This window comes from Halyomorpha halys, unplaced genomic scaffold (assembly GCF_000696795.3).
Source record: "Halyomorpha halys isolate HHAL.00 unplaced genomic scaffold, Hhal_1.1 Scaffold1040.1, whole genome shotgun sequence".
In the NCBI taxonomy this organism is placed as follows: domain Eukaryota; kingdom Metazoa; phylum Arthropoda; class Insecta; order Hemiptera; family Pentatomidae; genus Halyomorpha; species Halyomorpha halys.
This window is the reverse complement of record NW_027112448.1, coordinates 286032-298117: the sequence shown is the minus strand read 5'-3', so window position 1 is coordinate 298117 and position 12086 is coordinate 286032. Positions and strand designations below refer to the sequence as shown.

General features: G+C 29.8%; 1 protein-coding gene across 1 annotated transcript; it reads right to left on the bottom strand.

The window, feature by feature from the left end:
- Positions 1-1242: 1242 nt before the first annotated feature.
- LOC106688016 (odorant receptor 4) lies at positions 1243-11744 on the bottom strand. Its single transcript, XM_024360533.2, has 8 exons — positions 11681-11744; positions 8752-9077; positions 8161-8665; positions 7019-7118; positions 5123-5221; positions 2721-2876; positions 2014-2231; positions 1243-1382 (listed from the first exon to the last, which is right to left on the bottom strand). Exons 2-7 carry the CDS (start codon positions 9038-9040, stop codon positions 2178-2180), a joined length of 1203 nt encoding a protein of 400 aa, XP_024216301.1. The 5' UTR covers positions 9041-9077; positions 11681-11744; the 3' UTR covers positions 1243-1382; positions 2014-2177.
- Between the last annotated feature and the right edge of the window lie 342 nt (positions 11745-12086).

The window sequence follows — 12086 nt, the reverse complement described above, 5'->3', positions numbered from 1 at the left end:
TGCGGTAGTCATTGAAACAACTGTTTTTCCTTACTTGATTAGTGCTGCTATCTTTTGGCACTTAATTGAACTATTATTATTTTATAAATATTTTGATTACGGAAATGGCTGGATGGTGCTGATATCTAGCGATACTAATCAGAACTATTATTTTCTGCTTTTCTTGATTTGTGCTGCTATTAGGCAGTTACTTGAACTGTTATTTTATCATTTTTAATTCAAAATTATCATTTTTTATGTTGTTTTTTTATTAGATTTTAAAAACGACGTTTCATTTCTCAGACATATTTGTTTAAGGGTGTTCATAATTAGTTAATATTTACTATGCTTGTTTAATTGCACATGCCTTTATGCTCTTATTAACTTCATAAACTGTAGATACAATTTGAAATTGTAAAATAATAAAATAATATTTTTAGAAATATATCATTGTTAGACTTTTAACTATGATACAATAATTCCACCTTTCTATGAGAGTGTATTGCATTAATATAAAAGATCTATGAAAAACTTCAAATAATACTTGAATTTATTTCTTATATTAGTACTAAGTAGTAAATTAGTTTTGTTATGAAAAATTAACTATTTACATTGGCTAAGAGAGTTAGGTTTTTAACATGTTTTATAATATGTTACACACCATAAGAACTGTTTATAAATGAAGAGATAAACAAAGATGAACAGTACTGCTAGTGTAAAAATGATTGAACTGGATAATAGAATTGGGAAATAAATAAAATATTGTCATTTAATTTATATTATTATTTGATTTAGATCATTCACAAAATGGTGTGTGTATGTGAATAGAAAACTTGAATGAAATTACTTATAATGTGCATGCCTGGAATACAGCAACTCTTATGCTTAAATCGACTTACTAGATTAATTACTAAATTTTTCACTTTTTTTTTTACTGTTTTCTCGAAAACAGCTAAGTGTAATTAGTTTTATCATGAAAAATTGAACACAAGTTACATGGATTAAGAGAGTTAGACTTTTAACACATTTTCTGAGAGTATATGTCTCAAAAACCTGCCATATGTGAAGAAATAAATAAAGATAAGATGTAACAAAGAAAATAATTTTACACATGCATGAGAGAAAGTAGTAAGTGGATGGAATTCGGTTAAGTGGTAAACGTACTCTTCAAAATGATGCCTTAATCACTGGTTTTGGTGTAGTATAGGGAGCTATGGTATAACAACAAAAAAACCAAAAACAACATTTTAGTGTAGTAAATAATGTTTATTTGAAATAAGGAAATATGTAAAAATTATAACTATGTATTTGTTACAGTATTAAATTAGCAAAACTAATTGATGATGTATAAAGCTCTCATTTCTATGATGCAAAGAAAAATAACAAACACCTGTCGGTTATACCTGAAAAAAGAGAAAGTTTAAATAAAAATGTGATTCCTCAACGATAAGAAAAATTATAGCAGAGAGCAACAAATAGCTTAATTTTAATCAATTTTAAACACAAAAGTATTTACCTCAACTAAAAATATGGATTTAATTATTATTTTGTCAGGATAAGAATGACATATTTTCCTTTTATTAGAAAGAATATTATAATGTCATAATTAAAAACACTTTTAACAATAGAAGTTAACCATACACAACTCCTAATTGTAGAGGAATTGTAGAGGAATCGGTTGTTATTAAAGATACAACAGCATATGAGATACTTATTTATTTATAACTATAGAAGAATTGGTTGTTGTTATTATATTATATATAAAAAATGTACATTTTATTATATATTACTCATAAAGTCATTTTGTAAGATAATTAATTTCTCTACAAAACAAAAAAAAAAATTATATTTAGACTACAATTAGCAAAGATACAGGGCAGTTGTTAAACTTAGTACCTATGTTTTAAAAATTATTCTATGCATACTCCAGGACTTTCCAAATGCTCTTTTGAAAGGTAATTAAATTGTCTACAAGACTAAATATTGAATCAATATTAGCTAATTTATTGCAAACAATGTCTGTTTTGGACTTACTTTGTGGTAAATAAAGTTGTTGGAGTGGATATACCAGATATTTTAAATAGGATCGATTAACAAAAAATAAAACTCCAAAGAGCAGTTTACGTGTTGCTTTGCTTTGTATTAGTGTTGTGGTACAATAACATTCTAAGTGCATGAGATGTTTATACTGTCATATCTTATTGCATGGTTGCCAACATCATGTTGAAGTAGGAATATGATGCCTTAATCAGCTGTAACAAAATTGATAATAATTATAATTCTTTTTCGATTTGTTCAACATTTTTTTACCTTTCTTATTATAATTCTTTGTTTTTTTCTATTTTTCCTTCAGGTCACAATTGAAACACAACATTGTTATAATAGTTGTAGTATCCCCAAAACATTCAAGATATAAATTTATAAATCAAATACTATTTTATTTTAATAGAAAAAATGAAGAATATACATTAATATTTTAAAAATAATCAGTATGATTGCAAAAGAAATTTTTTTATGATGGAATTATAGTGTGAATTTAAAGTTTTTTTTTTAAATTAAAATTCCTGGACAAATTTGATGCATTACTTTGATGTAGAAACAAGATTTTTATTCCAGTGTTAAACATTATATGAATATTTTTCCACATTCAGACATAATTAAACCAATATTTATTTTGCATTTTTGAATATGTTTATGAAACTATATATATATTTTTTTATAAACACTCATAATTTACTTACTGCCATATATGCTGCCAAATCCACTTTTTGCCCCGTCAACATTCTCATGAGTAGTGGTTTCCCAGCTCTAATCATCATAATCAGAAAAATTGTCTGGCATTCCTTCGGTAATCTGTACCATTCCATACCATATACAACATCCCCGACTGACTGGCTCTAGAAATATATTTATTTATATGAAATTTTCAAACTTAATTCCTCTTTAAAAACATCTAAATTCTCTGACTTAATTATTATAAATGAAGCATTAACCTATTGATAATATATTATTATATATTAATACATTTAAATATTAATTAATAATTTTATAATTCAGCGTCTTTTCAGAAGATGATGAATCTATATTATTTACATATTATATAGATCATTGACCATATAATTTAAAATATGAAGAAGATGGTCAGAGTTGCGGTCAAAAAGAACAAAAATATTTTCCAACTATTTATTATCCAACCTTTTGCCCCACTTTGTTTGGCTTCATCAGGGCTACTCAAGATGATAGATTTACAGACTTCACTTGTCAAGCCCTACAAAGTGGGGCGAAACGTCAGATAATAAATAGTTGTAAACTATTTTTGTTCTTTTTAATCGTGGCCCTCACCATCTTCATATTTTACATACAACTTAACCCCAATCCAAAAGTAGTAAAGTTGTTAGTAAAATTAATTAATAATACTAACACTATTACTTAGTGTTAGTAATAGTTACACTATTACTCGTCAGCTCCTAGTATCCTCTCTTGTCTTCCCCCACTTCGACTACGGATCCTTGCTGTACGGAGGGCTATCTGCAGGACTAGAGTTGAGACTGAAGAGACTCATGAATTGCTTTGTAAGATTTATCTTTGGGTTCCCTAGACACTCTCAAGTCTCTCGCTGGTATTCCGAGTTGAAGTGGCTCTATCCAACCTCCCGAAGGCAATACCTCCTTGGTGTTTTTCTATTCCAAGTTCTTAACATCAAAAAACCTACCTATATCATAGATCTCCTCACTCTTCGTTCATCCATCCACTCATTAAACACCAGATCCCATCCGAATGATTTATATATGCCCTCCTATAGAACCTCCTTCTTTAGCAAATCCTTCGTCATACGTGCAACCTCCCTCTGGAATTCTCTTCCCATCTCCATTCGCCAGTCCTCATCCATTCTCTCCTTTAAACAACACCTATTCCTTCATTTATTGAATAACCAAACCTCCACATCTTTGTAATCAAATAAATAGGCAGTTATTGATTAACATTATAAACAGTAGTAAAGCCAATATACCAATGTAATTTCATTCTACTATCTGAAAATTTGTAAACGCTCGGCAGATAAAAATCTCACTATATGAACCTTGTAATTATTCTTAGGGGACATATGTCCCAGAATAAAGTTATTTTTTCATTTTCATTTTTTTCATATTACTTATGATCATACTGAGCTATTGACTTGTTGACTATAATGATTCTTGGAAAGGTTTATTTATACTGTTCTATGATGTGGTGATCTTAATTTTGACGAATTTCTATTTAATAATTAATACAATTAATAAAGATAATTGTATTTTTATGAACTGAAGCATAATTTACTCAACCATGTTTTGTACATACAATTTTTTTTCTTTTGAATATTTGACTTCACAAATGTTTTCAAAATTTATAATTTTAACAAAATTACATTAATAATTTATTATTAATTAAAAGCATCTTCCTGAGTAATTCATTCATTTACTTAACTACAGAAATTCTTCCTGGCTAGTTCATTTTAAACTTCCAATGATCCTTTTCCGTTGACTTTTTTAAAAATAAATAAAGTGCAGAGGAAGACATAATTTTAATCTTATAATTAGTTATAGTATCCTGTTATATCAGAGCCATAATTAAAAAAATACACTATTCTAGAAAAATACTATAGTATATACTTTACTATGCTATATCTATAAAAAAAATACGATAGGAACTTGAGTAAATACAAATGTAATAGTTCGACAATAAATGCTTTGTTTCTTTTGTGAGTATCTCCTCAAGGAACTTCAAAAGGAATTTTTATTTATATTTCCAATATCCTATACTAATTGCTTTTCTAAAGCTATTGTTTTCTACAAATATGTTTTTGTTGTATAAGGACAAGGTATGGTACAATGTTTTACTTTCACTCACCTGTATATGGAATATATAGTAATGGGAAAAATTGCGATTAAAAATTTAGAATTTGAATTTTTGATGAAAATACACGTTTTACTCTAGATTTTTTTAATATAGTGAGGATAGTTACTGATGATGTTATACTTAAGTTATACTCAAGCTTCATACGATGATTTTCGCATCTCAGACATAAGGCATAACCAATCTTTGTGTTTTATAAAGTGTAATTTTGTAAATAGGACTAAATGTTTCCCAATTAACATATCAAGACTACCTGTTCTGCTGTTTCCTCTGCTAGCCAACACATGATGTAGAGAAAAATAATTTGAATAATCATTATTCCAACAAACTTTATTTTGAGTGAAGTATTTTCCTAGAACAAAGTAAGTTAATTTGCATACAGTTCACCAAACTGAGATAAAGATTTAATATTGAGTATTTTAATTTCACTTTCATTTTCTGTACAAGAAAGGTTTTCAGAGGAGATTTCAACATTTGGTGGTTAAATTATCTATTTTTTTAAATTTTGCATTATATTTTCCTCTTTTTTAAATAAAATTATCACCTGATCTTTTTGACTATCTTATTGTAATTTGTCACTCACTTTCCAAAGGTTTTGTAATGATTATATCAAAGGTTATGGTCATTTAAGGGCTGTTAATTATTGGATGTTATTAGAATTACCTCTCTAAATCGTCCCAGGAGTGTTGGATTTGAGGATGGTTAGTGGAAGTTCCTCCCAGCTAAGTCTGATGGATTTGTTGACCAACAATGAGAGAGTTACCCTCCCCCCCAGCATTTTTTAGTTCAAAAAATACGACTAACATTCATGGATGCTCTTGAGGTAAAACACTCATTATCCAGAAGTAAACTAGTCTTCAGTAAACTGTTTCAGGGGATTCATATCACAAGTTGAAAATTAGGAATTTAAGTATAGGGACGCGGAGTTGGGTTAAAATCTGTTGTAAACAAGGTTAAAGAATGCAATTTAGATATTGTGGTGCTGTAAGAGATTCGCTGGGCAGGGGAGGACTCATTAAAGAAAGGGAAGTATACTATTTAGTGCAGAGGGAGCAGTAATTATTTTTTGGGTAATGGGATTCTGATTTTGAATAGATTGCTTTCTACAGTTAGGGATGTAAAGTTTTTTAGTGATAGGATATCTGTGGCACTATTTCAGGGACGTTTGTTTAAAATCATGCTGATAAATATTCATTCTCCAATCGACAACAGCACAATTACTGTTACTATAATTTGTTGCTGCTTACCTTCTGAAAAAATTTTCTAATAAACAGTTTTTGATCCACTCATAATAAAAAAAAAAAAGAGAAAAAAATATTCCTGATATATCCTTAAAAAACATGTACTACTACAATCCAGGAAGGGTCTTGGGCTCAGTATTTTGTAAGGATGTACTCAAAATAATGGTGTATTCTATTTTCTATGGGTCATAAATTCATCTATATAACCACTTCCTAAAAATCAAAACATTCTTAAAACCTCATCTATCTTTTATTTATTCACTAGATGAAATTTCAGACTAATATTTCCCCAATTCCAAACCTGACTCCTTTGAGTTGACCAGTCATCTAATTGTCGATAAATTGTATTTCTTCAAATTATAAATTCTTGTCATATTAATTAAAACATCACTGAAGTATTCTATCTTACTACTTCCAGTTTCCTAGCTGTAACAAAGTACTGTTTCTAGGTCAACAGTTGTGCTAGGAGGTAATTTGGTCAGTATCATGCTCAAACAAAATGTCTCCCAATTAAGGTTATCCACTTTATATGAGCTGGGCATGCCCAGGGAATGCTTCCAAACCTACAGGATTGATCCATGTATGATTTGACTAAATAAATCACTATCCACCTCAGCCAGATTCGAACCTGGACCTGGGAGATTGTTACACAATGCCTTATTGCTACCACACTCTGCAACATCCTTAAATGTTAACATTATGTTTTGAAACTCTATCTGAAAATATACTGATTGAAATAATTTACATAACCTTTTGACAAAAACGGAAGAAAAAACTTTGTACTAATTATTTCAAAAAATCCTGAAATTGTTTAAGACTATAATATTGACTTTAAAATTGCTTCACATACGTTTGTATTTAAATATTAATTCAATACAAGTGCTGATATTTATACTTATAATACTTACGGAAATCAAAGCAAATCCTGTACAACTACAAACTACAAGGCCAGTAAGAATCACCAAGAAATACACAGTTTCTATTAAAAATCCTCCATTATGAAAATAACTGAAACGAAAATCCATAAAAGTTAGTTAAAATAAGTTTTTAATGTATGCTATTTGAGTGGCTATCATTGCCTAGTTTATTCACTACTTTGGTAAAAAAGATTGAAAAGATCCCCAACATGAAAAAAAAAATGATGTATTGGCGACTAAATCTGTATACGATACTTCACTCAGCTTTTGATTTAGTATAAAAATTCCTTATATACTTAATTGCTAATCTAAAAATTTCTAATTTATTTTAAATAACACTTCCTCAACTATCTAAGACCATTATCAAGAGGTCCTCGGAAATAAGAAGGTATCCTCATTTTTCAATTAGAATGGTTTCTCAGTAAAAAAAAAATAAAAATCGCCTTTTATCTTGTTGTTACGTAACTCTTAACTTATACTTCTGGGTAATAGTCGCAATTTGGTATCGATGAAACGAACATCTTTATTCTCTCCCACATGATGCCACCGCCATGACATACTCGTTCATACTTCTGGATATGGTCAAAATCTGCCTGTACTTACAACAAAAAGAAAACTATATCAAATACATGTGTCAGTACAGATCCCTCACTAAGTCTACCCTTTTTCTTCTTTTTGTATCCCCTTTATCTTTACTTTATTTTCTTAATGTTGATTTTTCTAGAAATTATCTTTTATTATGTATATTTCTATTGGATAAGTAATTATCTATGATTCAACGATAAAAAATATCTATTCTTTATTTTATTTCTAAAAATTTCATTTTGATTATCCGTTTATGTTTTTATTGTTAACTTCGCCCGAATAAATATGTTCATATCCGAGCCATTTTTTTTTTTTTTCCTTGGAGCTTCCTTCAAAATGACTACGTCGATTTGAGGTACTGACACATGTATTTGATATACCTTTCTTTTTGTTGTAAATACAGGCAGGTTTTGACCATATACAGAAGTATGAACGAGTATGTCATGGCGGTAAAGTAGGCAACATGTGGGAGAGAATAAAAATGTTCGTTTCATCGATACTAAATTGCGACTATTACCCAGAAGTATAAGGTATTGTATGGACTATACCTTATTATAATAGAATGATGTTCAGCACACATTCTGGTACACTTGACCTGACAGCGGCTCAGTGTTTCTGGATGGCTAGTCGGGTCGCGAGATTCCTTCTGGTTCATTGCCATTTCGTACGCCCTCTCTTCTATGTTGACCATCGCAAACTTGAGGATGTCGATTTCGCTCTTGACATGAGTGTAGATGCAGTGTATGAAAAGCAGCCCGGAGAAGACGAGGATGCCTATATTGGACACGACCAATTCCTGCCAGATGATGACGGCGGTATGGACTGGGTAGTTGTCAATCGGGAAAGGAAAATAGCATGGGAACAGGAGTAGGATTTCTTCGTCGTTGAAGTATCTCTGGCAGATAGCAAGGACATTCATCAGCACGTGGAGGTAGACCATGCTCAACACGATATATTTGAACATCCCTGTATAATTTTTACAGGCAATCCCTTTGACTTCTTCAATTTTTTTAGACATCATTTGACCCTCATAGTGGTAACTTGAGCTAGGATCTAAGGAAAAAAAGTATATTAATATTCATTTTTATACACGGTATATGATTGAGCATTTTAGCCTAAGATTCGTTGTGTCTGCTTACCACTCAATATGGCTATGAACTCATCATGTCGGAAGTAACCAAGGACCAGTGCCACGCAAATGTCCATTATGAGGACGGCATGATGGACGATGTTGGACACCTTTTCTATCTGGTCCAGGTAGTAATAGATGGAGTAGGCCAATAGGCACAATGCTAAGACGTTGTTAGCGAAGACGAAGGACGCGAAGGCGAAGCGGCCTTTGAAGACAACGCCCAGGCCCGCCAGCGAGAGGAACATCCTCGGCCCCTTAAGGCCCTCTTCGATGTTTTTCAACCAAATCTTCCCCATACTGGAATAGGAACGCTTTGTAACGAATCTCTCTAACCTAAAAGATTCGACATATATCATTGCTTGGCTTATCAGTCACGATAATTACATATGATCCATTGTGAGCAAAAGTGGTGTAAGACATTCAGTCTTCATCAAAATTAATTTTCACTAAAAAATAATTATTTAGTTAATTATCAAATGCATTGACTTCAATATAAAAAATATAGTTAGATAGACTTCTGACGGATTAGTTATACCAGAAAAATCTATGATTTATTAATAAAAACGTATTAGGACTTCTTCATAAATTTTGAATATCATATAACCCTAGATTTGACTTATACCACTTAATTGCACACCGCATATATAAACTATCAAGTATTGCTTATTTGTATTGATATTATCATGGATGTGTAGATAAAAATTTTGGCATTGCTAAGACTCTCAAGTAGATATATTATAAAAGTCACATTGTACAATCTATGTTACAACGGAAAAAAACTGAATAAGTATAACTTATGTGATTATAAAATACCCAAAAATCCTTTTCTATTAATCTGCTATTACAGTCGAATGAACAAAGACCAAATAATGTTCAGAACCAACCTGAATGTATTATTAATATCTACAAATACTCCCATTTAAGCAACATTTACTATTAAATTTATTATTTAAATAATATTGTGGGAACTAGAGCATTTATTATGATATTTTATATTTTTTTTTAACTAATATCTTGTGTATTAGGCTAGTGATTGTAATGGGTTCATGCAATATAGGACATTTTCCCATTAAAAAAGAATGTTTTTTATGAGGAAAAGAAAAGAAGACAATGGAAATGCAAAATTTTGTATCATTTATATGCATTGTAAATGTTTATTTTTTTTTTATTTTCAATATTTTTTAACTGTTTAAGTTTTTATTTTTATATCTATCTTGAGGGAGATTTTCATTTCTTTTGTATTAAATTCTTTATCAATAAATGGAGAACAGATTTTCGTTCTATTGTATCTTTTGTTTCCTAGAGTCTAATTCCACCAAACCTTGACAAAAGTTGGAATCGTGGAAAAGATATTCAAATAAGCACGTTTCGGCGTTTTCCCATAAATTTACACGTTTTGAGTTTTTATGCACAAAATTGCACGTTTTACTCTTTTAGCACTCTCTTTTTTATTTATTTTTTTTTTGTGTACTATTTAAAGATTGAATTATATTTCCCATTTCATATAAATTTAGGTGTACGTATTCCAATATTCATTCAATCTATTATTATATAGTTTTTCCTTATTTAATTTATAGTTTAAAATTGACGAATTTGAGGCAAAGCAATGCATTGATTAACATATGAAGAGACGGATTCAACCTTAAAAAAAAAGAAGGTTCTTGGAAGTTCCTAACAAAAAAAGAAGGTTTCGGGTAACTATGCAAAAGTTTCTCTAGAATGAGCTTGTTATTGAGAACCTCAGTGTTATTATTGATTTTTTTACTCAAATTCCACTGCGCTTCATTCTTCCGCCTGACTTAGTAATGGCTACTGTGATATTAATTTTTGTTTAGATTATTATATTATATTATAAAAAAAAAAATCAATTGGTCTGATCAATACGAACATACATATACATTTTTAATCAAACTTTTTCAAATTTTTCTATACTGACTTATTACTTGTAAGTTTTTTCTATTGATGGTATATTCGAATGTAAATAATTGAAAAGCTAAGCGAAAGAACATGTAATGTTAAATTTTTAGGAGAAATTAAAATAATAATTTTGGTTGGAACAATATTTTTAAATATTCCTTTCTGATTATAGGCCATGTTTATTATTTCTAAAACGTAAAATTTAACAAGTTAAACAATTGAATACCAACCTTCATAATATAATAAGAATATAAAATTGTTTTATACAGTTAGTTTTCTAATAGCTCTTTAACTATGGACAAAAGTTTTGGTTTTTAATCAGAGTAGTTCAGTTATTTATGTATATTTGCATTTAGTATTTAGAGAGTTTAATTTCATTCAAACAAGGTTAGGTAAGTTAATTGTTGCAGTATTGGGATGTTTTATACTCATGTTGAGTTTTTGCCCCACGATTTTGCACATTTTGAGCTTGTTGCAGCACGAAAATCCGGTCTCTATTTATAACTTTAGTTTACTTATTTTATTATTATTATTATTTAAATTTTGTAAATAATTTAATACTATGTCGAGTTGTGGTCAACTCTATTTGAAAAGGAGCTGTCCCCAAAGACAGATAAATAGATAATCATAGGTGTAGAAAGGTATGACCTGATTTTCTAACACTTGTCTATCTCATTTACATGCTACATATGTGCATTTAACTCATAAACTGACTTTAAGAGCTATTATAATAAGTATGGAATACATTTCATATCCTGTCCTGACACGGAAATGTAGGTTTCAGAGATATTTGTTTATATACATATATGTATATATACAGGGTGTTTAACATATAACATGGACTTTAAATTGCTTTGCTCGCAATCCTATACTTAAAATCTTTAGCATGCTAAAACTTTTTACATTTAACACATCACGAATATCCGTTTATTATAACAACATTTAGAAACCAAAAATAACAACTTTAATGTAATACATTGATGCTCCAGTCATATTTAATCATATCATTACCCGGATACCTTTTAATGCCTCCTAAGCACCTCGGATTGAAATCACTAGGAGAATGACAAATCCATCCCAAGGTTCCCATGGCTGGTAAATAAGTCGATGTTTATCTTTTTCATACAAAATAGGATGTTTTACCTCAGCCTTCAAAACCGCAAAAAGAAGTCGAGAAAAATATATCGGGAGAAAATAGATCCGTCCATTGGGAAACGATCCGCTAACCGCAGAATTGTGCCTAGATGGTCATTACGCTACCGACTCTTCCAAGAATTCTGATAAATAATTATGAGTAGATGGTTCATATTTCTACATCCCGAAAAAAATCGAATGTCTGTATTATTCAGAGCGTCTTACAGAACATTGTTGTTTTTATATATTCTCTTATTATATTTTTTAGATAATCTTTATGTATATAATTAG

Excerpts from the sequence above, each read along its gene's own strand:
- LOC106688016 (XM_024360533.2), bottom strand. The coding sequence starts at position 9,040 with ATGGGGAAGATTTGGTTGAAAAACATCGAAGAGGGCCTTAAGGGGCCG. Across the intron at positions 8,666-8,751 it reads GTTCATAGCCATATTGAGTG|ATCCTAGCTCAAGTTACCAC; the intron begins GTAAGCAGACAC and ends TTTTTTCCTTAG. Across the intron at positions 2,232-2,720 it reads ATTTGGCAGCATATATGGCA|CTGATTAAGGCATCATATTC; the intron begins GTAAGTAAATTA and ends ATTTTGTTACAG.